At 42.7% G+C, this 27,324-nt stretch overlaps 1 protein-coding gene across 1 annotated transcript in view; it reads right to left on the reverse strand.

The window, feature by feature from the left end:
- LOC128660765 (ensconsin) overlaps window positions 1-27,324 on the reverse strand; it is a 198,195-nt gene that overhangs the window by 169,247 nt on the left and 1,624 nt on the right. Inside the window, exons 2-4 of the mRNA XM_053714774.1 lie at window positions 20,323-20,418; window positions 19,540-19,665; window positions 16,802-16,944 (exon numbers count right to left, since the gene is read on the reverse strand). Coding sequence (XP_053570749.1) covers window positions 16,802-16,944; window positions 19,540-19,665; window positions 20,323-20,418 — 365 coding nt within the window. The remainder of the gene's footprint in view (window positions 1-16,801; window positions 16,945-19,539; window positions 19,666-20,322; window positions 20,419-27,324) is intronic.

The following is a 27,324-nucleotide window of genomic DNA, read 5'->3' on the forward strand; positions in this document are numbered from 1 at the left end:
CAGCAGGTTTCTTGGATTGTTTACCCTTGTTCCAAGATTAGTTGGGTCTCCAAGTAGACTTAGATTGCAAATAGTTTCCTTCCTGTTTAGAGGAGGAAGAGAAGGAATTTCCCTTGAAATTTCTAAAGGAAAGAAAATTACTTTTCGTCCCTTCTGCTTGGTTCTTTTATCTTGAGGAAGGAGATGACCCTTGCCTCCCGTGATGTCAGAGATAATTTCCTTCAAGCCAGGCCCAAACAAGGTCTTTCCCTTGTAAGGAATTGCCAGGAGCTTAGACTTGGATGATACATCCGAGGACCAAGGCTACAACCATAAGGCTCTGCGGGCTAGGATAGAAAAACCTGAACTCTTAGCAGTTAGTTTAGTAATTTGCAGAGAAACATCTGTAATAAAAGAATTGGCTTATTTCAGAGCTTTAATCCGATCCTGGATTTCCTCTAAAGAAGTCTCAGTCTTAAGAGACTCCGTAAGAGCATCAAACCAATAAGCTGCCGCACTGGTGACCGTAGCAATGCACGCAGCCGGCTGCAATAGCAGACCCTGGTGAACATAGATCTTTTTAAGTAGACTCTCCAACTTCTTGTCCATAGGGTCTTTGAAGGCACAACTATCCTCAATAGGAATAGTAGTTCGTTTGGCCAAGGTGGAAATAGTCCCCTCCACCTTAGGAACCGTTTGCCAAGTGTCCCTGACAGCATCAGCTATAGGGAACATCTTCTTGAAAATAGGAGAAGGAGAGAAGGGAATACATGGTCTCTCCCATTCCTTAGAAATAATCTCCGAAGTTCGCTTGGGAACTGGAAAAATATCTGAGTAAGAAGGAACTTCGAAGTATCTGTCAAACTTACTCGATTTCTCAGGAACGATTACTACCGTGGAGTCGGAGTAGTCTAAAGTCACTAAAACCTCCCTGAGTAACAGACGGAGGTGTTCTAGTTTAAACCTGAAAGAGACAACTTCTGAATCAGTCAAAGGTAAGGAACTCCCTGAGTCTGAAATTTCACCTTCCGATAGAACCTCAATACCCTCCATCTCAGATCCCTGGGAGGGTACATCCGCGATTGCCACCATAGCATCAGAAACTTCATTGACCACATAGTTGTCCTTCCTTTTACGTTTGCCTTGAAGTATAGGAAAGGCAGATAACGCATCAGAAAGTGTAGAAGACATAACTGCAGCTATGTCTTTTAACGTAACTGCAGCAGAAGTTAGAGAAGAAGTACAGGGCACTGCTTGAGTGGGCGTTAAAGGTTGAGACGCTTGGGGAGAAAGCTGCGGCATACTCTGCATCTCATCATTAGACTCCTGAGAAGCATCCGCCTTTGACAAATTTTTATCATGAAAAAATTTATCTCTATAGTTTAGAGCCCTCTCAACACATGAGGGACAAAAAGGCATCCAAACACATGGCACAAGTAACATTTTGCACAGCTTCTAAATCCATGTTATAGAACAGACAATAATGAAATAAAAATAAAAAAAATTTGACTCTCCAAAAATCGATACTGGCCCTTTAAATTTATACTGGCCCTTGAAATTTTTAACTCAGAACTCTCTTACTGTATGAGAAAAAGAGTGTGCAAAAAGAAAAACCCAATTTTAAAACTAATACTAATAAATCCTGAAAGAATAACAGGATACTCTGCCTTTAAATAGTAAAAACAACTATTTTACTGAGCTGAGCAAAAACGTCTCACATTTAAACAGTTTAAAAAGTCATTCGCTCCACAATCAGACAGCTCTTTGCCTCAACAGCTCTGCTGAGACTCCTACCTGCCGACCGGTCTCCAGACCGCTCCCCCAGCAATGCTTCAGGTCAGGCTTCAGAGCGCTAACAACCGCTTGCTTTCTTAACCATGCAGTTCTAGCGCAACGCCCGATGTCCTGCAAGACTAACAGTAGAGATGTCTCTGAACATAACCGGAACTCCGGAACGGATGCCCAAATAAACTTTGCAGCGTCTCTAGATAAGTCTAAAGCGCGCGAATAGTAGCCTCGCCCATTGTGGGCATCAAAGATTTACACAGCCCTTCCTAGTCAAATTTCTATAAAAAAAAATAACCGATAGCCCAGCTTTTTAGTCCCAGCCCAGTGTCTGTACATATGCTGTCACTATAGGAAAGCTCTCTATACATGAAGAGCCCATGTTCCAAAGTAAAATAAATGTATAAACGTATAAGTGCAGAATCCTCTCTGAGTCCATTGTAATTGTGCCCCAGAATAACAAAGACTGCACTTACCTTAATGCTGTCCGACAGCAGGACAGTTCCAACAGGGTTAAGAGGTCCTCTCCCTCCTATAGCCCTGTGGAAAAAGATAGGGCCTGAGTTAGATATTGCTTAGGCCATCATGAGAAGGGCAGCATAACAGTATGGGAGGCGCAGTGAGAATTATGTCCCACCAGTTCCCATTGCTCTAAAGCCACCAAAAGCTCTACTGAAGAGACTGATATGGACTACGGCTACACCCTAGAACAAAGCAGCACACTCTGGCACTACTTAAAAAATAATAAACTCTTGATTGAAGAATCTAATCCAACACCTCACTTTACCTCTTCCTATCACTAACGTAGGCAGAGAGAATGACTGGAGTGGGAGGGAAGGGAGAAGCCATTTAACAGCTCTGCTGTGGTGCTCTTTGCCTCCTCCTGCTGACCAGGAGGTGTCATCTCACAAGTAAGGATGATGATCAGGTTTGATACAAATAAGACCCTGAACAAAAGTCTAAATATCAGCAATCTTCACATGAAACAAAACAGACAAGGCAGACATCTTACCTATCAGATCAACCTTTCTCCAAACCTTCCTCGAAAAACTCCAGAATTGCAGAAATCCGAAAGGATTTCCAACCAAACTTCCTCCATGCACACTATGCCACATACACTATGTTCTTCATACCTTTTGGTAGATATGTCTAGTTACAGACTTCCTCGCTTGACTTAAGGTCTAAACACACAAGCCTATGCTTGCCAAGGACATGTGTTCAATTGTCAGGTACTTAAAGCTGTTGAAAGAATAGACTCTGAGACAGAAGGACATCTGGATCCCAATGATTAACACCTGTTCCTGCATGATGCTATCAGTCTGGGTAGCAAAATAAATGTACATCAACTTGAACAACCGTGGCACCACTAAGGCATGCACCAAAACTGCCCGAGAGTCCCAGGAATTGGAACAATAACACTGAAGCTTGTGGTTCAAATGAGAAGCCATAAAAGCTCTCCCTGGCTCTTCCCAATAACTCACAATTTAGTCAAAGATCCCCAAATGAAAGTGCTGTCAAATGAGAAAGTCCACTTCCCAACTGTTGAATGTAAAGATGTGTGATACCTCCCTCATCGCCAAGGAAGTCAAGAGTTCCTCCTTGATGATTGACATAAGCCATTGTCAATTTGGACCAGAATATAAGGCACCTGTCTGAGACTGGGCCAATTCTGCAGAGCTCATTTTTGGGAACTAAGAACCGGTTTGAGTAGAAATCTTGCCCCTGTCCGCCCAAAAGGAACATGAACAATAACTCCCTCCACTAAAGATCTGCAATGCTAGAGAAAAAAAACACTATCTTTGATAGTTTCCAGAGATACTTAAAGGGCAAAACAGCCCACGTAAGAGTTTTAACCTCTCCACTTCCCTATGATTCCTTAGTCATACATATAGTCAAGAGGAAAGAGAAAATCAGAAACTAGGAAAGGAAAAGAAGGGTAGTTTAAGTGCAAACTCGTACTGATGCCAACTGCTATGGAAAAACAAGGCCAGGTCTTGTGGACCATCAAGAAAGAAAGACATTTATCAGGTAAGCATACATTTTATTTTCATTCATAAGATGAAAACAAATATGTCAAAATGGTAGAATCTGGTAAAAGTATGTAGAGATGATCAAGTAGCTGACATTACAAATCTGTTTGATGGAAGCTTCATTCTAAAAGCCCAAGAGGTGGTGTCTGCTGAGTAACAATGTGCAGTAATTTGTTCTGGGGGAGACTTTCCCGCTATTTGTTATGCTTTGTGAACCATACCTTTAAGCCAAGTTGCTTGCAGTAGCTTCCTGTCCCTTACGAAAACCTAAGAAATGGATATTTCAGAATTCTTTAGTGGTTTGAAGATAATATTTCAAGGTGCTGACTACATTTAAGTAATGAAGTTCTATCTCTTTAGCTTTTTTTAGTGCTGGACAGAGAGATACGATTTTCTGATTGATGTTTTCAGAAGAAATAACCTTAGGAAGGAAAGAGTAGTTTGTTCTTACGACTGATTTATTCTGTTAAAAATTCAGGTAAGGGGAATTACAAGAAAGAGTAGGATATGGCCAAGTGAATGGAAACAAGATAAAAGTGAATGTCCGAACCATGCATAGGTTCAAACTGCCTAACCCTAAAAAAATAATTAAAGTTCCACGAAAGGAAAGCAGGCCTTATAACCGGTCTTATCCTGCCCAAAACATGAACAAAGGCTTGAACGTCAGCAAATCTCAAAATCTTATGATACAAGACTAGAGTGGCAGAAATTTAAGCCACTGCCGTGACATTGTCTAACTGAAACCTCAGAAAAGACTCCTGTCGTAACAGGGTCCAGACTATGCCCAACCCAGCAGGATGTCTTGTCTTGAAGTCAAAAGTGATCTTCTGAGACGGGTTGTAATCTCTATTCCATAGTTGCAACATTTGAAGCTGCAAAAGATGTAAGTAGAATCTGGCAAATAAACTGCATCTGAAGCACTGTATCGTTTGTTAGAAGCATTTGTTGGAGAAGGGCACAGGCGCTCAGCAATTTGACTCTGTTAGCACCTGTGAAAGATAGTCTCACTGTTACAAAGTCTGTGATGAAGGCCCGAAGGCCACTCTTGTTTGTGGTAGTAGAGAGCTCTTCGCAGGAGGTTGATTTTCCAAACTTCGGAACAAATGAACTGGAGAACTGTGTTAGTATGTTTATTAACCATCTAAAAGGGAAGCAGGTTGTATAAAAATAACATAGCTAAAAATCTACTGCAATGACCTGAGCTCTCACTACAGACAAAAGAGAGAAGCTTTGAGAAGATTCTTGGTGCAGTTGCCAAACTGAATGGGAGCTCCACAAATTGGAAATGCCTGTTTAGAATGGAAAATCTGAGGATTTTTACATGATCCCTGTGAATGGGGTTATGCAAAAACTTAAATTATGCTTACCTGATAATTTTTCTTTTCTTCAGATGGAAAGAGTCCACAGCTGCATTAATTACTTTTGGGAATTTAGAACCTGGCCACCAGGAGGAGGCAAAGACACCCCAGCCAAAGGCTTAAAAACTCCTCCCACTTACCTCATCCCCCAGTCATTCTGCCGAGGAACAAGGAACAGTAGAACATCAGGGTGAAAAGGTGCCATAAGAACAAAAATAACAGACACCCCACAGAAAAAATACGGGCGGGGAGCTGTGGACTCTTTGCATCTGAAGAAAAGTGATCAGGTAAGCATAATTTAAAATTTTTCCAGACATCACTGTTGACCCAACAGAGAAAAAAAACTCCCCATAGAGGAGCACACTCCGTCCGAAGGACAAGTCAGGCCTTAAAGTTTATAACCAGTACCCGAAGGTGGATGAGAACTCTGGTTGCAAGCCCAATGAGCTAGCCCCTATGTTGCAACATAGGGTCCCTGAAAAAAACTGGGTCGTCCCGAACCAGTCCATCGGATCATTAGTCTTCAGACATCCCAGAAGGATCCAAGACAAGAACTCCAGACCCGGGACCCAAAATCGTCCTAGAACGAACGACACCCTCAGGGAACACAAGATACCCCGTCTGAAGCAATCAGACCTCACAGGGGATGAGAACAGGGAAACCGGTTAAGGAGTCACTCGTAATTTCCAGCCCAAAGGGAAGAGAACACCCTTAGCCGGAGGTCAACACACCCCCAAGCAAGGTACTAGGATGCGACAAAGTCACGCAATGTCTCTAGAGCCCAAAGGCCCCAAGGGCAGCACAAAGGGAAATGAAAACGAGAACAGAGTCACCCGAAAGAGAGTAGAAAAGAAAGGCTAGTCTCCATAATCCTTTCAGATTGACGTTCCCGAGGACCACACCCAAGGGAGAAGAATGCAAAGCATCCCGAACCCAGGCAGAAAAACATTCCCTAAGCAAAAAGTTCGGGCTAGCCCCTATGTTGCAACATAGGGTCCCTGAAAAAAAACAGAATTTATGTTTACCTGATAAATTACTTTCTCCAACGGTGTGTCCGGTCCACGGCGTCATCCTTACTTGTGGGATATTCTCTTCCCCAACAGGAAATGGCAAAGAGCCCAGCAAAGCTGGTCACATGATCCCTCCTAGGCTCCGCCTACCCCAGTCATTCGACCGACGTTAAGGAGGAATATTTGCATAGGAGAAACCATATGGTACCGTGGTGACTGTAGTTAAAGAAAATAAATTATCAGACCTGATTAAAAAAACCAGGGCGGGCCGTGGACCGGACACACCGTTGGAGAAAGTAATTTATCAGGTAAACATAAATTCTGTTTTCTCCAACATAGGTGTGTCCGGTCCACGGCGTCATCCTTACTTGTGGGAACCAATACCAAAGCTTTAGGACACGGATGAAGGGAGGGAGCAAATCAGGTCACCTAAATGGAAGGCACCACGGCTTGCAAAACCTTTCTCCCAAAAATAGCCTCAGAAGAAGCAAAAGTATCAAACTTGTAAAATTTGGTAAAAGTGTGCAGTGAAGACCAAGTCGCTGCCCTACATATCTGATCAACAGAAGCCTCGTTCTTGAAGGCCCATGTGGAAGCCACAGCCCTAGTGGAATGAGCCGTGATTCTTTCGGGAGGCTGCCGTCCGGCAGTCTCGTAAGCCAATCTGATGATGCTTTTAATCCAAAAAGAGAGAGAGGTAGAAGTTGCTTTTTGACCTCTCCTTTTACCAGAATAAACAACAAACAAGGAAGATGTTTGTCTAAAATCCTTTGTAGCATCTAAATAGAATTTTAGAGCGCGAACAACATCCAAATTGTGCAACAAACGTTCCTTCTTTGAAACTGGTTTCGGACACAGAGAAGGTACGATAATCTCCTGGTTAATGTTTTTGTTAGAAACAACTTTTGGAAGAAAACCAGGTTTAGTACGTAAAACCACCTTATCTGCATGGAACACCAGATAAGGAGGAGAACACTGCAGAGCAGATAATTCTGAAACTCTTCTAGCAGAAGAGATTGCAACTAAAAACAAAACTTTCCAAGATAATAACTTAATATCAACGGAATGCAAGGGTTCAAACGGAACCCCCTGAAGAACTGAAAGAACTAAATTGAGACTCCAAGGAGGAGTCAAAGGTTTGTAAACAGGCTTAATTCTAACCAGAGCCTGAACAAAGGCTTGAACATCTGGCACAGCGGCCAGCTTTTTGTGAAGTAACACAGACAAGGCAGAAATCTGTCCCTTCAGGGAACTTGCAGATAATCCTTTTTCCAATCCTTCTTGAAGGAAGGATAGAATCCTAGGAATCTTAACCTTGTCCCAAGGGAATCCTTTAGATTCACACCAACAGATATATTTTTTCCAAATTTTGTGGTAAATCTTTCTAGTTACAGGCTTTCTGGCCTGAACAAGAGTATCGATAACAGAATCTGAGAATCCTCGCTTCGATAAGATCAAGCGTTCAATCTCCAAGCAGTCAGCTGGAGTGAAACCAGATTCGGATGTTCGAACGGACCCTGAACAAGAAGGTCTCGTCTCAAAGGTAGCTTCCAAGGAGGAGCCGATGACATATTCACCAGATCTGCGTACCAAGTCCTGCGTGGCCACGCAGGAGCTATCAAGATCACCGACGCCCTCTCCTGATTGATCCTGGCTACCAGCCTGGGGATGAGAGGAAACGGCGGGAACACATAAGCTAGTTTGAAGGTCCAAGGTGCTACTAGTGCATCCACTAGAGCCGCCTTGGGATCCCTGGATCTGGACCCGTAGCAAGGAACTTTGAAGTTCTGACGAGAGGCCATCAGATCCATGTCTGGAATGCCCCACCGCTGAGTGACTTGGGCAAAGATTTCCGGATGGAGTTCCCACTCCCCCGGATGCAATGTCTGACGACTCAGAAAATCCGCTTCCCAATTTTCCACTCCTGGGATGTGGATAGCAGACAGGTGGCAGGAGTGAGACTCCGCCCATAGAATGATTTTGGTCACTTCTTCCATCGCCAGGGAACTCCTTGTTCCCCCCTGATGGTTGATGTACGCAACAGTTGTCATGTTGTCTGATTGAAACCGTATGAACTTGGCCCTCGCTAGCTGAGGCCAAGCCTTGAGAGCATTGAATATCGCTCTCAGTTCCAGAATATTTATCGGTAGAAGAGATTCTTCCCGAGACCAAAGACCCTGAGCTTTCAGGGATCCCCAGACCGCGCCCCAGCCCATCAGACTGGCGTCGGTCGTGACAATGACCTACTCTGGTCTGCGGAATGTCATCCCTCGTGACAGGTTGTCCAGGGACAGCCACCAACGGAGTGAGTCTCTGGTCCTCTGATTTACTTGTATCTTCGGAGACAAGTCTGTATAGTCCCCATTCCACTGACTGAGCATGCACAGTTGTAATGGTCTTAGATGAATGCGTGCAAAAGGAACTATGTCCATTGCCGCTACCATCAACCCGATCACTTCCATGCACTGAGCTATGGAAGGAAGAGGAACGGAATGGAGTATCCGACAAGAGTCTAGAAGTTTTGTTTTTCTGGCCTCTGTCAGAAAAATCCTCATTTCTAAGGAGTCTATTATTGTTCCCAAGAAGGGAACCCTTGTTGACGGAGATAGAGAACTCTTTTCCACGTTCACTTTCCATCCGTGAGATCTGAGAAAGGCCAGGACAATGTCCGTGTGAGCCTTTGCTTGAGGAAGGGACGACGCTTGAATCAGAATGTCGTCCAAGTAAGGTACTACAGCAATGCCCCTTGGTCTTAGCACAGCTAGAAGGGACCCTAGTACCTTTGTGAAAATCCTTGGAGCAGTGGCTAATCCGAAAGGAAGCGCCACGAACTGGTAATGTTTGTCCAGGAATGCGAACCTCAGGAACCGATGATGTTCCTTGTGGATAGGAATATGTAGATACGCATCCTTTAAATCCACCGTGGTCATGAATTGACCTTCCTGGATGGAAGGAAGAATAGTTCGAATGGTTTCCATCTTGAACGATGGAACCTTGAGAAACTTGTTTAAGATCTTGAGATCTAAGATTGGTCTGAACGTTCCCTCTTTTTTGGGAACTATAAACAGATTGGAGTAGAACCCCATCCCTTGTTCTCTTAATGGAACGGGATGAATCACTCCCATTTTTAACAGGTCTTCTACACAATGTAAGAATGCCTGTCTTTTTATGTGGTCTGAAGACAACTGAGACCTGTGGAACCTCCCCCTTGGGGGAAGTCCCTTGAATTCCAGAAGATAACCTTGGGAGACTATTTCTAGCGCCCAAGGATCCAGAACATCTCTTGCCCAAGCCTGAGCGAAGAGAGAGAGTCTGCCCCCCACCAGATCCGGTCCCGGATCGGGGGCCAACATTTCATGCTGTCTTGGTAGCAGTGGCAGGTTTCTTGGCCTGCTTTCCCTTGTTCCAGCCTTGCATTGGTCTCCAAGCTGGCTTGGCTTGAGAAGTATTACCCTCTTGCTTAGAGGACGTAGCACTTTGGGCTGGTCCGTTTCTACGAAAGGGACGAAAATTAGGTTTATTTTTTGCCTTGAAAGGCCGATCCTGAGGAAGGGCGTGGCCCTTACCCCCAGTGATATCCGAGATAATCTCTTTCAAGTCAGGGCCAAACAGCGTTTTCCCCTTGAAAGGAATGTTAAGTAGCTTGTTCTTGGAAGACGCATCAGCCGACCAAGATTTCAACCAAAGCGCTCTGCGCGCCACAATAGCAACCCCAGAATTCTTAGCCGCTAACCTAGCCAATTGCAAAGTGGCGTCTAGGGTGAAAGAATTAGCCAATTTGAGAGCATTGATTCTGTCCATAATCTCCTCATAAGGAGGAGAATCACTGTCGACCGCCTTTATCAGCTCATCGAACCAGAAACATGCGGCTGTAGCGACAGGGACAATGCATGAAATTGGTTGTAGAAGGTAACCCTGCTGAACAAACATCTTTTTAAGCAAACCTTCTAATTTTTTATCCATAGGATCTTTGAAAGCACAACTATCCTCTATGGGTATAGTGGTGCGTTTGTTTAAAGTGGAAACCGCTCCCTCGACCTTGGGGACTGTCTGCCATAAGTCCTTTCTGGGGTCGACCATAGGAAACAATTTTTTAAATATGGGGGGAGGGACGAAAGGAATACCGGGCCTTTCCCATTCTTTATTAACAATGTCCGCCACCCGCTTGGGTATAGGAAAAGCTTCTGGGAGCCCCGGCACCTCTAGGAACTTGTCCATTTTACATAGTTTCTCTGGGATGACCAACTTGTCACAATCATCCAGAGTGGATAATACCTCCTTAAGCAGAATGCGGAGATGTTCCAACTTAAATTTAAATGCAATCACATCAGGTTCAGCTTGTTGAGAAATGTTCCCTGAATCAGTAATTTCTCCCTCAGACAAAACCTCCCTGGCCCCATCAGACTGAGTTAGGGGCCCTTCAGAAATATTAATATCAGCGTCGTCATGCTCTTCAGTATCTAAAACAGAGCAGTCGCGCTTACGCTGATAAGTGTTCATTTTGGCTAAAATGTTTTTGACAGAATTATCCATTACAGCCGTTAATTGTTGCATAGTAAGGAATATTGGCGCGCTAGATGTACTAGGGGCCTCCTGAGTGGGCAAGACTCGTGTAGACGAAGGAGGGAATGATGCAGTACCATGCTTACTCCCCTCACTTGAGGAATCATCTTGGGCATCATTGTCATTGTCACATAAATCACATTTATTTAAATGAATAGGAATTCTGGCTTCCCCACATTCAGAACACAGTCTATCTGGTAGTTCAGACATGTTAAACAGGCATAAACTTGATAACAAGTACAAAAAACGTTTTAAAATAAAACCGTTACTGTCACTTTAAATTTTAAACTGAACACACTTTATTACTGCAAATGCGAAAAAACATGAAGGAATTGTTCAAAATTTACCAAATTTTCACCACAGTGTCTTAAAGCCTTAAAAGTATTGCACACCAAATTTGGAAGCTTTAACCCTTAAAATAACGGAACCGGAGCCGTTTTGAACTTTAACCCCTTTACAGTCCCTGGTATCTGCTTTGCTGAGACCCAACCAAGCCCCAAGGGGAATACGATACCAAATGACGCCTTCAGAAAGTCTTTTCTAAGTATCAGAGCTCCTCTCACATGCGACTGCATGCCATGCCTCTCAAAAACAAGTGCGCAACACCGGCGCGAAAATGAGGCTCTGCCTATGCTTTGGGAAAGCCCCTAAAGAATAAGGTGTCTAAAACAGTGCCTGCCGATATTATTATATCAAAATACCCAGATAAAATGATTCCTCAAGGCTAAATATGTGTTAATAATCAATCGATTTAGCCCAAAAAAAGTCTACAGTCTTAATAAGCCCTTTTTGAAGCCCTTATTTACAATCGTAATAAACATGGCTTACCGGATCCCAGAGGGAAAATGACAGCTTCCAGCATTACATCGTCTTGTTAGAATGTGTCATACCTCAAGCAGCAAGAGACTGCTCACTGTTCCCCCAACTGAAGTTAATTGCTCTCAACAGTCCTGTGTGGAACAGCCATGGATTTTAGTGACGGTTGCTAAAATCATTTTCCTCATACAAACAGAAATCTTCATCTCTTTTCTGTTTCTGAGTAAATAGTACATACCAGCACTATTTCAAAATAACAAACTCTTGATTGAATAATAAAAACTACAGTTAAACACTAAAAAACTCTAAGCCATCTCCGTGGAGATGTTGCCTGTACAACGGCAAAGAGAATGACTGGGGTAGGCGGAGCCTAGGAGGGATCATGTGACCAGCTTTGCTGGGCTCTTTGCCATTTCCTGTTGGGGAAGAGAATATCCCACAAGTAAGGATGACGCCGTGGACCGGACACACCTATGTTGGAGAAACTGGATTGTCCCGAACCAGTCCATCGGATAATAAGTCTCCAGACATCCCAGAAAGATCCAAGATAAGAACTCCAGACCCGGGACCCAGAATCGTCCTAGAACGAACGACACCCTCAGGGAACACAAGATACCCCGTCTGAAGCAATCAGACCTCACAGGGGATGAGAACCGGGAAACCCGTACAGGAGTCACTCGTAATTTCCAGCCCAAAGGGAATAGAACACCCTTAGCCGGAGGTCAACACACCCCCAGCAAGGTACTAGGCCGCGACAAAGTCACGCAATGTCTCTAGAGACCAAAGGCCCCAAGGGCAGCACAAAGGGAAATGAAAATGAGAACAGAGTCACCAGAAAGAGAGTAGAAAAGAAATGCTAGTCTCCATAATCCTTTCAGATTAACGTTCCCTAGGACCACACCCAAGGGAGAAGAATGCAAAGCATCCCGAAACCAGGCAGAAAAACATCCCCTAAGCAAAAAGTTCGGAAAAAGAGACAACACCTCCTTTCGCCCCTGATATGGAGACGACTAACCCCCGAAGAAAGACAGAGCCTCATGGCCTTCACTTCCTAATTAAGCGCCAAGGCCGCCCCATAAACCGGATGAAGTCCATAAAGTCTCGACCCAAAGGAAGAGAACCTCTAAAGGGAATAAGTCCTAAAAGGACACTTCCAAAGAGACCATAGTCCTAAAAGGACACTTCCAAAGAGACCATGAAAGGCAAAACCGTAAGAACGACGGTATGAAGGACCTAAATCCTCCAATCCTCCAACCCACAACGGGGAGGAACACTCTAGTTCCCGAAAAATTTGGAAACGAAGTCCGGGCCCACTAGATTGAAAGGCGAATAAGGACTGAACCAATCCCCCATGCCCCTAAGCAACCACGAACCCTCAAGTCCTCTCAGGATGCTAGTTGAAGCTTGTAAAACAAGACAATCACACAATTATATAACCGGACATAAAAAGGTGCCGCGTATCTGAACTAGGCCTCAAAGACAGAACGATTTGTACCCAGTCAGGACTTGCCTGAAACCAAGGGCCCCAGCACTGTCAAGGCCACATAGAGTCTCCCCCGATGATGGAGGAATAAAGAACAGTCAGACAGACTCTTGTAAACAGAGCGAACAAAATCGTGAGTATCAATTCCAGAGAGGAAAGTTCCCGAAGGAAACATAACACCACAACACCATCACACCACAACAGATTTAAACCAAATAAAAATCATCCTCACGGGATGAAAATAAAAGATAAGGCAACCCGTAGGTTATCGCCCAGGAAGCTGAGACTTCCAAGTTTAGAACTGGAAAAGGATACACAAATAACAAAGACTATAAGAAGATGAATTCATCCCCTTATGTCTATGTATGCAAGCCAGTCGAAGAGTATGACTGAGAATCCCCGGACCTATTAAGAGTGGGATCCTCCAGCAACGCCAAAAAAGTGCCTTAGAAGGACATGAAGGCGCGCCAGTCTATAACGAAAGGTGCAACATACCTCCGCCAGGACAAAAGGAAACACCAGCCCCGAAGGTTGACCCCCTAAGGCCTCAGGGGCAGTTGCGCCCCCTGGAGGATGAACTGGACCAGGCGATCCCACACCTGATGAGCCCCGGTTAACAAAACACGGACAATATCGTAAGCACACTCCCGGAAGGTGCAGATGCGCCAGCACCAAAGATATGGCCATGCGGAACCGTGTTGTAACTTCCGGTGGGAACAGGACACACTCCCTAGAAAGGATAAGTAGCGTTTGGGTTACCTGCATGCGTAGTAAGAGTTGATGGTAGGGAACTCCTCTCGTAAGAAATAGAATTTCCCAGAGACGGATGGCTTAGTGGGCACCCGATTCCCTGATCCCGAGGAACAGAGCACTTTAAAATGGCATTAGGAACGTAACTGATGGGCATGTATCACCCGGGCCAATTCATATTCTTTGCAAGAAATAGAGTCTCAATCAGAGACATCCGTCTCCAAGAATCCTCCATAACTGGGACACTGCCGCCTCTAGAGAACCAGACACCAGCGGACCAGGATTTCTCCGTCGCCACGCGGTCAGGAAAACGGAAATTGAGTCACAAGGTAAACCATGCAGTCCTAGCAAAAGCGCGCCCGACCGAAAAGGCCGCGTCACTAGACATAGGCTGTCATGTTACAAAAAAGCCATGAGCCGAAGCAACACTACACAGTAGCAGACAGAATAACATAAACATGATTATAAACCCCCCTGTTCAATAATCCCCCTCAGGAGATATTAACCTTTGATTCCTAGATACAAAAAGCCTCACTGAGACCCTATGTTAAAGTTATCCCCAAAAGGTTGTAGCCCCTCTCGGATAAACAGTTGAAATTACAATACATCCATGATGAAAGTAAAATGAAACGATCTTACCGGAATCTAAGCCGTGGAACAGGAACACGGCCCTTCAAGTGTGACAGATAGTAGCCTCGACTCTGCCATGGACTTGAGAGAAAAAGCAGGCATCGAAACTTGTCAACGCTGATTGCTTGTGGATCTGTTAATATGAGTCAGGATGGTTTCGCAGAAAGACTCTTCCTGCATCTCCGGACTCTATCTTTCACCGATGCTCTCTCTGAGAGGCTGACAGGACTACTTAAAACTTCAGTCCCATGCCGAAGAGTACTACTCTCCATAAGAGTCTATCGAAAACTTCTGACACTTCCCTGCCAACCTCCTGGGACAAAAGGCAAAGAATGACTGGGGGATGAGGGAAGTGGAAGGAGTATTTAAGTCTTTGGCTGGGGTGTCTTTGCCTCCTCCTGGTGGCCAGGTTCTAAATTCCCAAAAGTAATGAATGCAGCTGTGGACTCTTTCCATGTATGAAGAAAAAGGCATCTTTCAAGTCTATGGTATATATAAATTGACCCTCTTTCACTGAAGGTAATATAGCGCAAAGTCTCCAGTTTGAAAGTTGAAACTTTAAGAATTTTGTCCTTTTTAAATCTTGAAATCCAATATAGGCCTGTAAGTCCCTTCTCTCTTTGGAACAATGAAAATGTTTAAATAGAATCCCTGATTCTGTTCCTCTAAGGGGACCAAAGCAATTACTCCCATGGCTTCTAGGTCAAGAAAGCTCTGGCCTTTAAAGTAACTTATGAAACATGAAACTGAGGAATCTTCCTCAAGAAGGGTGAAACCGAAAAGCCTATGCGGTACCCCTGGGAAATGATGTTCAGCACCAAAGAATCTTGAACTGATTTTTTTTCACAGCCACTTGAAAAGGGTTCCGCCTGAATTTGAAGTAAATTTGAAAGTGTCTTAAAACTGCATGCTCTATCTGCATATTGAAATTTTATTTTCAGTCGTTAACTCTAGTATCAAGGTACCTCTGTGCACCAAACAAGAGCTTTCCCTGAAGTGGGAGGAAAAGAAGTCTGCTTTTAGATATCATGTCAGCAGACAATGACTTAAATTATAAGACTTTTCTAACCAGAACAGTCATAGAAGCACTTTTTGCATTAATGTGAGCACACTGTTTTGGCGCCAAAAAGTTAACCCCCTAATGATGGCACAAAAGAAAGTTCAGAAACTTCTTAAAATTAGTTCTCCAGCTTCAGAAATTACCAGAACCATCTGAGAGCCTGCTAAGAATGAAGACCAGAGCTCCAATATTTGCTAAAGCCTGTACCAGTAAATTTAAATAAAAAAAAAAATGTTCTTCAATTTAAATGTGTATTAGTGACCAAAAGTGCCTACAACTGTATGTAGTGTTATCTAGTGTATGTAATGATGTCTCCAGGCTATTATAATCATGTGTACATGTTCATTCTAATAGCCTGTGGGCTATGAAGGTGCATGGCACTTAACTATCAGCACCATCGTCTACCGTGCTCACCTTAGTGTTAGAAGTTTGCCACCAGGGCAGTGCAAGCACAGTGCTAAGAATCTGTAAAAGGAGCAGCACACTGTAGTGCAGGGTATTGACACTCATGCACACATTTCACATGGGAGGCTGGGGGCGTCTCTGCACTGGAAGATTTTCACTGCCTAGCTCAATTCCTGTCCACTACTCTGCCCTAGGGTTTCAGATTGGTTAGAGAACCCCTTTCAATCGATGTGTAGAACAGCATGTTACTAAGAAACCACCGGAAAGTAAGGGGGATTAAAGCCCTGTTATGTGGGGTGTTTTGCCTCCTAGACTTTAATCCCACATGGACTCTCACCACCTTTTAAAATAAATATATCCTAGATGTGATGATTTGTGGACTCTCACCATTATATGAAAGAAACCAAAAGCACATATACTAATGTATTGAGAGATATTTTTTTTTTAAATACAATGGTAGGTATAATCAGGTATTTAATTTTTTGAAAGCTTAAAGGGACATTAAACACTTTGAGATGGTAATATAAAATGATAAATTGTATATAATAAAACAACTTTCATTATTTATTTTGTCCTCTTTGCCTGTAATTCCATTCTGAAATTGTGAGCTTTTCAGTTCCTTTTAGAAATGGAAGTGCAGAACACTGTTAAATCCAGCACAACCATTAGCTGCACACTCTAGTGACCTATTTATAACTGACCCTAAATGGCCAGAGCAGAGAAGGTAAAACAAGTTACAACATGGCGGCTGCCAGTGTTTTATAGACACTAAAACTTTACACTTATTTTGTCACTTTTTAAACAACTAATGAAACTTTAAAAAATACATCTACATGTTAGTCATGGACTAATCTTTTCTTTGAATGCATCATTCTATCTAGCATGTATTTAGTGTTTCATGTCCCTTTAAAGTAATTCTAAACGAAACCTACCTGGATTGAATCTGAAGAGCTAGTACCAGAGGCAACAGGTGATTTCATTCGGTCAATGCTCCGACTGCGTATGGGACCTTTAGAGGCGGAGGGTGGGGTACTGATAGCAGTTGCTGAAGCTGAACGAGGACAGAGGTGAGATTCTATAAAGTTAAGAAATGGACAGGACAAAACAAAGAGCCAAGTGCAGGGCAAAATGTGGAAAAGGGAGAGAAAGAGAGACAGTGTGTTACAAATAAGAAAGATGCTCACCCACCAGAGGTATGCAGTATAGCAGATACACACCACCACCACAATTTAATATTATAGAAGAAACCATGAAACAAAACCTTTAGAAAATGATCAACACTGCGAACCATAAATCAACCATACAAAAACATTTTGCTGCCCAAATTCCAGTCTCTCCAAATGCACTGAGCATTTGTTCAAATTATCAACTAAAAATATATTTCCCTTAGTACAACAAACTACTTTATTTTAAAATTAATCAAAAATAACTAATGTTAAAATAACCAATTTGAGGGCTAAAGCTATACTTACACATAGTGCAGAAATATTTAACATTCAGTCCACAACATTTACTTTCCATTTAATAATTTCAACATTTTCTAATATTTATACGAAAATGCTAAATAATGAATCCAGACATGTATGATCCACAGATCAAATAAAGTGGAGAATACAATTCCTTACTGCATCTGAAGTTTTTTGTTTTTTTTTATTTAAAAAAAAGGAATATTCTTCTATCAGTTTGATCACATGGGGGTCTTAGATTTTTAGAATTAGATGTTCAAGTATTGATCTGAACTTTTAGGAGGATCACGTTGTTTGCTTAATAATAGTCCAACACTCTTTAAAGCTATTTAAAATAAAATTAACTTAAGGAAGTGTCACAAGGTGTTCAGTTTCAGCTTTCATTCAGAGGATTCTAATCCCCCTTTATTTTTGGACCTGTCACCAGACCACTCTTACTTTTAACAAACGAACATAAAAATGTATAGCTGTTGCATATAGAGAACAATTACATATACAGGGGTGGAAGAATATAACAATTGTTAACCAGTTGAGGACAAAAATGTTACTAGTCAACCCAATGTTAAATAGGGAGGGAGAAAAAAAATCATGTACCTCTGCTGGGCAAAATTAACACCCTATATAGTGATAAATGTGCAAACATTAAACTTCTAACACTGACTGAAAGTGTACAAGGAAGGTCTACATGGCAGCCTTGCATAACTGTTTAACTAAAGTGCAATAATGACAGGTGCAAAGGCTGCAACAAATGGAGCATCTAAAGGCTTAAAGAACTGAATCTGCAATAACAAACTACACAGTAACTAAACCTATGTATGCAGACTAAGTTTTAATGTTGTAGAAGTTGCAGAAAAAGAAGACATGAAGAAACTGCTACTGGTAACACAGAGTATCTCTTGCAGGGTCAGAATGTAAACAAGGGTATGGACACTTGCTTTGGAAAAGCTAAGAGACATCAGAGATATTGTACATAATCAGCTTGTGGCCTGGCTGTGATCCTTTATTAGAAGAGAACTACCATTGAGAAAACTGCAAAGATATATAGCAAAGTTTTGAGGAGTGTCATGAAAAAAAAAGAAAAAGGTGAAGTAACTAGAGTTGCAGTTTTACCGAATGAAAAACAACTCTTTTACTGAATGTTTTTATTTGCTTTTGAGAAAGACTAATTTGTAGTTGAAACGAGTTGAGCTACATGATCCTTTAACAGAGCTTTTAATCCTTGTGATTTTATATTTGTAAATCTGGAATAAATCTTCTGAATTAGGAACTTGATTCCCTTTGACTATTGTCCTTTCTGTACCAGACCTGTTCATTACTTGCTACACCACATTCCTTATCCACAGCATTATACCTGGAAAGAGGATAAATAGTGAAATTGGAGTCCTTACAGACCAGTGCCACCACAAAAAAGGACCTCTTTTCTAAGGGAGATACTGAGGGAGGCAGTTGTCTTAACCAGAGGGGAGTATTGTTTTAAGTCCATATTGTTTTTTCTGTAGTATTGATGTATTGCAGAATTTGTATTGTTTATGCTAGAACAGAAATGGTTGAGCATGGTGCGGAGTTCATGGTATGGAACAGAGAAGGGTCAGAGATATGTTATCTCTACTCAATTGGATCATGAAAAGGTAGAGTAGTAGAAGGGGAATTAAGTTACCAAGGTAACAGCCTTCTTCTGACAGAAACCTAAAAAAATATTAGAAATGCTAAGTAGGCAGGCGGAGTAGGAGGGATTTCAATTCAAATGTTTAATTTATGTTTCTGCCTTTGTTCAACTGGGTGCTTGCTATGAAACCATTAGTCATAGATCATCCTCTCTGTCATGTGCTCTTACAATAAACATGAGGGGGGGGAAAATATTTTTTGCTTTATTTCTGCACCTAAAGAAGGGGACCAAACTGTGTTCCATTTATAGCTCTTTGAGGACTAAGAATGCATGTGTTCTGTCTATAAATCCTGTAAGAACACTGTGTGTGTTCAAATTATAATTCCTGTTAGGGTTTTTCTGAACAACAATTAAACTGACTGGTAAAAGTGACTGGGCAATAAAGCAAAAATTAAATATAAAACTTATCATTATTAAAGGTATAATTATTTAAAAAAAATAATTCCTAACCCAACTTGCATTGAAAGCAATATTATATCATCAGTATTAAAGAACGCTAAGAAAAGACAATGTTAGTGAGATTTCCAGGCTCTGTTACCTGGTGAATCTTTTCCATCAGCTGACAAGACAGCAGAACTCTTACTCCTAGCTAGAGAAGACTGTGTGGGAGCAAGAAGGCGACTGATTAAACTACCCTCCAGTGGAATGGTCTGAGGCCGATGAGCTAAATAAACAAATCAAATTGTACTTATAAACACATTCTAACCAAGAAAAAAAAATATATAGATAAGAGTGAAAGCCAGGCAACCATAAACATGCATTCTAAAAAAATAAAGCAAACAAGTAAGCAAGAAATAAAGGGACATGAAGTGCAAAAACAAATCTATCAAATATGACAGAGAGGCAAGTACATATTTGATATGAATAACTGATGCAGCTGTATTTCTGTACAGGGACAACTTTTCACAAGCATGAAAACAATACGTAGGTTTACCCAACATATCATCATCACATAAACATTTTAAAGTATCCCATCTGAAATGGAACAAAGAGGAAGTGCCTTTCATGCCCCTTTAAAAAGATGTTAGTTAAAAAGTTTAAATCATAAGGGAGATCAGCAGAATAAGCAGCAATTTTAAGAAAAGACATCAAACAGCTAGTAGCTATATTTAAACATGTAAAACATTTAGGATAATTATTTGAAGGTGAACATTTTTTAAGATAAAATACTATGACAATATCATGATTTTTATTGGAATTTAAACCAGTATTGTTTCGAGAACACAGTTCCAAATTGTAATGCAAAACATAAGTTATTGACAGGCAAGATTAGACAGATACTATTTTCTAGTAGTGTATCCAATGTCTAATAGCTACTCACCTGGTATATCTTCCTTTGTCACTGCTTCAGGGTGTGGCGATGGGCTCTTAACATTCAGCCTACCCAAGGATGAGCTCCTTTTAGTGTCTTTGCCTCCTAAATACAAAAGCAACAATACAGGATGTATTAAATAGATACAAACACAAAATCCAGTGCATGAAAATGTTTTCAACTTGTTTTATTAAATCAAAATAACAAATTATGCTTACCTGAAAATTTCATTTCCATCTGTACGAGGAGAGTCCACGGTTTCATTCATTGTGGGAATACAGAACCTGGCCACCAGGAGGAGGCAAAGACACCCCAGCCAAAGGCTCAAATACCTCCCCCACTCCCCTCATCACCCAGTCATTCAGCCGAGGGAACATAGAACAGTAGGAGAAATATCAGGGTATAAATGGTGCCAGAAGAAAAACAAAAGAAATTTAGGTCCGCCCAACTGAGAAGCGGGCAGGAGGCGTGGACTCTCCTTGTACAGATGGAAATTAAATTATCAGGTAAGCATAATTTATGTTTTCCATCTAATACGAGGAGAGTCCACGGCTTTATTCAATATTTGTGGAAAACAAATACCCAAGCTCTAGAGGAAACAGAATGAAAACGGGAGGGTAAAAAAGAGGCGGACCCTAGTCTGAGGGCTTTCTGAGAGCCTGTAAAACCTTTCTCCCAAAAGCTACTTCAGCCTGAAGCAAACACGTCAAATTTGTAAAACTTTGAAAAAGTATGTAAGGAGGACCAGGTAGCCGCCTTACAAATCTGCTCCATAGAGGCCTAATTCTTGAAGGCCCAAGACGAAGCCACAGTTCCAGTTGAGTGAGCCGTAATCCTCTGAGTAGGCTTATGTCCCGCTGTCTCATAAGTGGGAGAATCATGCTCCTCAGCCAAAAAGATAGGGAAGTGGAAGAAGACTTCTGCCCTTTGCGCTTCCCCGAATAGACAACAAATAATGCTGAAGTCTGTCTGAAATCCTTCATAGCCTGAAGATAAAATTTCAAAGCTCGAACCACATCCAAGTAATGAAGCAACCATTCTTTTGGAGAAGAAAGGTTAGGACACAAGGAAGGAACTACAAACTCCTGATTAATGTTGCGATCAGACACAACCTTAGAGAGAAATCCCAACTCAGTGCAAAGGACAGCCTTATCGGCATGAAAAACCAGGTAAGGAGGCTCACATTGCAAGGCCGCCAACTCAGAGACTCTGCGTGCCAAAGCAATAGCCAGTACAAAGAGAACCTTACAAGACAGTATCTTAATGTCAAGAGAATGCATAGGCTCAAACGGAGCCCCCTCTGCAAAACCCTAAGAACCAGATTCAAACTCCAAGGAGGAACAGAATGTCTAAATAGAGGCCAAATCCTGGATAGAGCCTGAACAAAAGACTGCAAATCAGGAAGCTCAGCAAGCTTCTTGCATAACAACACAGATAGAGCCGAAATCTGTACCTTTAAGGAACCTTTGTGGTGGCACTGGTCTTTAAGGACTCCAATTTCACTATTTATCCTCTTTCCAGGTATAATGCTGGGGATAATGAATGTGGTGTAGCAAGTCCCTTCTACAAACCATACTGGAGGAAGGAAAGTATCCTGGAAACTCTGACCTTATGCCAGGAATATCCACGAGTCTCACACCAGACTAAGTAGGTCCTCCACACCTTATGATAGATGCGTCGGGTGACAGGCTTCCTGGCTTGAATGAGAGTATCAATCATACTCTCAGAAAACCCTCTCTTAACTTAGACTAAGCGTTCAATCTCCAAGCAGTCAGCCTCAGAGAATCTAGATTTTGATGCACAAAGGGGCCCTGTACCAGCAAATCCCTGCGACAGGGCAACCTCCACGGAGTAGACAATGACATCCCCACCAGATCCGCAAACCACATCCTCCGCAACCACGACAGAGCAATCAGAATAGTTGATGCCTGCTTGCTTCTGCTTGATGCAGGCCACTACTCAAGTTAGAAGTAGTAACGGTGGAAATATGTAGACTAGGTTGAATCCCCAAGGCACTGCTAAAGCATCTATCAGTTCTGCCTGAGGATCCCTGGACCACGACCCGTATCTGGGTAGCTTAAAGTTGAGTCTGCACGCCATGAGATCTATCTCCTGAGTCCCCCATCTGTTGCAAATCTCCGCAAACACTTCGGGGTGAACAGACCATTCCCCCGGATGAAACGATTGTCTGCTGAGAAAATCCGCTTCCCAGTTGTCAACACCCCGGATGTGGATCGCTGACAGCGAGCAGTTGTGGGTCTCCACCCGATCCAGAATCTGAGATACTTACCTCATGGCTAGGGAGCTTCTCGTTCTCCCTTGGTGGTTGATGTAGGCCCCCGAGGTAATGTTGTCCGACAGGAATCTGATGAACTGGGGCGAACCCAGGAGAGGCCAAGGCCTCAGAGCGTTGAAGATCACTCGAAGCTCCAGGATGTTGATCAAAAGAAGCGAGACTTCCTGATTCCACCTGCCCTGTGCTTTCCTGGCACCCCAAACAGCTCCCCATCCTGAAAGGCTCGCGTCCGTAGTCACAATCTCCCAGGATGGTCTCAGAAAGCATGTCCTCTGGGACAGCTGATATGGACGAAGCCACCACAAGAGGGATTACCTCGACCGGTTGTCCAAAGAGATATGTTGGGATAGATCCGGGTGATCAGCGTTCCATTGCCTCAGCATGCACAACTGAAGAGGTCAGAGATGGAACTTGGCGAATGGAATGACATCTATACTGGATACCATGAGCCCAATCACATCCATACACTGGGCCACAGAAGGCCTTGAGGAGGTTTGAAGGGCAAGACAGCTGGAATATCTTCATGAATATGAAGTCTATTATCGTGCCCAGGAACTCCACTCTGGTACTGGGAACCAGAGAACTCTTTCCTGAGTGTATCTTCCATCCATGAGATCGAAGAAGTAGAAGAGCTCTTGAATGGTCGCTGCCAGCCGGCAGGACGGAGCCTGGACCAGGATGTCTTCCAGATAAGGTGCTACTGCAATACCTCTGGATCTCGCCACTGCGAACAAAGCTCCCAGAACCTTTGTAAAGACTCTTGGGCAGTAGCCAGACCGAAGGAGAGAGCTACAAACTGGAAGTGCTGGTCCAGAAAAGCGAATCTTAGGAACTTGAAGTGATCCTTGTGTATTGGCACATGAAGGTAAACATCCTTCAAGTCTATCGTAGTCATGAACTAACCCTCTTGAACTAAGGGCAGAATAAACCTTATCGTCTCCATCTTGAACAATGGGACCGACAAAAACTTGTTTAGGCACATTAGGTCCAGAAATAGGCCAAACGTGCCCTCCTCCTTTGGGATCACGAAAAGGTTTGAATAGTACGCTAGACCCCTTTCTGCTAGATGTACCAGAACGATCACTCCGAGAGATGAGAGATCCCTCACGCACTCTAGAAAGGCGTCTCTCTTCTCTGGTCTTGAGGATAGGTTTGACAGGAGGAATATGCCACTGGGCGGATGAGTCTTAAACTCTATCCTGTAACCCTGGGTGATAACCTCCAGAACCCAAGGATCCTGTATGTCTCTCATCCAAGCTTTTGCGAAAAGAGATAGTCTGCCCCCTAAGCGATCCAGCGATGGATCTGGGGCCACCCCTTCATGCCGACTCTGACTCGGCTAGCTTCTTGCTCTGCTTGCACTTGTTCCAAGATTGAGCTGGCTTCCAAGATCCCTTGGACTGCTCAGTCTTCGCCGCAGGCTGCTGGGGTTGAGACTTGTCCGAACGAAAGGGACGAAAAGTAGAACCCTTAGGCTTATTCTTATTATCCTGCGGAAGGAAAGCACCCTTTCCTCCCGTGACCGTGGATATGATAGAGTCCAGGCCTGGACCAAAAAGAACTTTCCCCTGAAACGGAAGGGATAGTAATCTAGATTTGGAAGTCATGTCAGCAGACCACAACTTTAACCATAGAGCCCTGCAGGCTAGAACAGAGAAACCTGATGTCTTGGCATTCAGGCGAATAACCTGCATGTTTGCATCACAGATAAACGAATTAGCCTTAAGGTCTTAATCCTTTCCTGTATCTCCTGGAGGGGAGTCTCCACCTCGACAATAGCTGACATTGTGTCACACTAATAGGAAGCCGCACCAGCCACCTTAGCGATCGCCGATGCCGGATGGAAAACAAACCCTGTGAGTTGGAACATATTTCTCAACATGGATTCTAACTTTTTATCCATGGTCTTTTTGAACAACAAACTATCCTTGAGGGAAATACGAGGAACAGCTTTTTAAAAGAGGTAGAAAAGAACGAGCCCAGTTTCTCCCACTCATTCTGAATAATCGTAGCCATCTTCACAGGAACTGGGAAGGTCTGAGGCACCACCCTGTCCTCGTAAACCCTATCTAGCTTAGGGATTGATGGCTCTTCTGGAAGATTCGGTTCCGGAACCTCCAACGTAGCAAGCATTTCTTTCAATAAAAAAGCGCAAATGCTCTATCTTAAACTTGAAATCTGGCTCCTCTGTAGCCGGAAGTCTAGAAGACACAGATTCTGTCTCAGAGAGAGTGCCCTCCAACGAGTTGGAGGCATCCTCCTCAACAGATAATCTCTCAGAGACATCCAACAGAGTAGATGATCCCTGGGACGGAAGGCAATGGCTTTCCCTTCGCTTGCGCTTCGCAGGGCGTGGTAAGGCATGTAAGGCCGCAGAAACCGCCTCTTGCAATGGGGCAGCAAAATCTGGTGGCCACAAGGTTCCTCCCGTGGGAGGATTAGTAGGGCCTTGGGAAACTACATGTGTAATGGGAGATGAATGTTGGGAATGCACCTCTGAGATAGATTAAATGGCACCTTTATACACCAATGGCCAGGGCACTCACCACCTCCTATGACCCGGACCACGGAGAAACTGTTACATCTCCCTCAAATGCCGATCAGTAAAGAGGAAGTTAAAGAGGCTACACCCGGTCATATGGAGTGCCATACAGGACCGCCCCAGCACTAGAGAGAAAACGCGCCAAAAAAGGCTGCACCGATCTTCACCTGACTGTTCACACATTGCTAGAGCCTCATCTCACACATGACGTAGCATTGACACAAAGAGATTATGCATAAATCTCCCCCTGTTCAATAATCCCCTTTCCAGGGATATTAACCCTTGATTCTATACAGATAAAAGGAGACACACTGTGACCCTGTCTTCTTGCGTTATCATATGTGTATAAATGAAACAATCTTACCAGAATCTATGCCGTGGAACAGGAACACGGCCCTTCAAGTGCAACAGGTTAGTAGCATCGCTCCTGACATGGTCATGAATGAATAAAGGCAGGCAGGGAAACTCGTCAATGCTGATTGCCAAGGAGCTGTTAACATGAGTCTGGATGGTTTTGCAGTGACTCTAACTTTCATCCATGCTCTCACTGAGAGGCTGACAGGATTACATAAAACTCCAGTCCCATTTTGAAGAGTACTACCCTCCATAAGAGACTATGCCAAATCTTCCGACACTTCTCTGCCAACCCCCTGTGATGAATGGCAAAGAATGACTGGGGGATGAGGTGAGTGGGGGAGGTATTTAAGCCTTTGGCTGGGGTGTCTTTGCTTCCTCTTGGTGGCCATGTTCTTGTTTCCCACAAGTAATGAATGAATGATGAAGCAGTGGACTCTTCTCCCATTAAGATAGGAACTAAAAGCTTCTTGGGTTGGAGAGGTTATTGCCTCTCCAGGTGTTAACAGGAAAAGAGGAGAAGCCATTTTAATAGGGAAGAATATTAATCATCAGATATTACAGGAATATACAGATCCAGAGGGCAGGTATCTTCTCTTGAAATTAAAAATAGCCAACATTATCTATACATTCTGTAATATCTATGCTACTGCTATTAGTTCAAGTTTTTGGGATTCTGTCCTGGTGAAAATATTACAATGTTCGGAGGGTTATGTTATTATTGGAGGAGACTTTAATATGGCTCCTCAATATCCTTTGGACAGGCACAGGAAAAAAGTCCCTTTAGTTAAAACTAAAAGAGATGCTTTAGAGACTAAATTGTTTAGAAAGATGTTTTTAAATCTGGCAGTTACACCCTAACTGCATATTAGATCATGCGCCAATCTCTCTCCTAGTTGCCACCTCTAGCCATAGTCCTACATCTCCATGTTTCTTTTTCCCAAAGTATCTCTGTACTGATATAAAATTTAAAGATTTTCTTAAAAAGAAGTTTGATGAATTCTTACAGTTTAACCGAGACTATATCGTTAAACCAGTGGTATTTTCGGAAACGGCCAAGGCAGTGCTAAGGGGGGAAATTATAGCATACACTTTAGCAATACGGAAAAAAAATAGGAAAAGAGAATAGGAGGTTTTAAACTTTCTAACCAAGTCATATAACCGATACTTGTTAGAGAGATCCACAGAAAATTGGGATACCTATAACAGGGCGAAAAAAGAAAGGGATACTTTTCGAATCCACAAGGCAACACAATCTGAAATAAGATCAAAAGCTAAATTTTATAAATATGGAAATAAATCTGGAAAATTATTAGCTGCTCTAGTTAAGAATATTAATAAACCCACAGTAATTGAAAAAATTCAAAATGAGGGAACATTTGCTATAACTCCAGAAGAGGTATTGCAAGTAAATATTATAATAACTTATACTCCTTTCAGGAATCTAACATGCAAAATAGGGATGAATTCTGGGGGAAGGTTAAGAATCCTACCCTATCTTTTGAATCAATTACGAATATGAATGCCCAATTACGGAAATTTAAATTTAAAAAGCTATCAAAAATGTATCAACGGATAAAGCACCTGGGCCGGATGCAATCCCCAATGAATTTTATAAAATCTTAGCCCAAATTATTACACCTTACTTGGAAAATGATTTCTAAACTAAAAATAAACCTGTCCCCCCACCCCCAATTTTTCTGCGTCTATGACCACGTTAATTTTGAAGCCAGGAAAGGTGCCTACAAAAAAAGAATCTTATAGACCTATAGCACTCCTTAATTCCGATTATAAATTACTTACTTTTATTCTTGCCAGC

Source organism: Bombina bombina, chromosome 1 (assembly GCF_027579735.1).
Source record: "Bombina bombina isolate aBomBom1 chromosome 1, aBomBom1.pri, whole genome shotgun sequence".
NCBI lineage: Eukaryota > Metazoa > Chordata > Amphibia > Anura > Bombinatoridae > Bombina > Bombina bombina.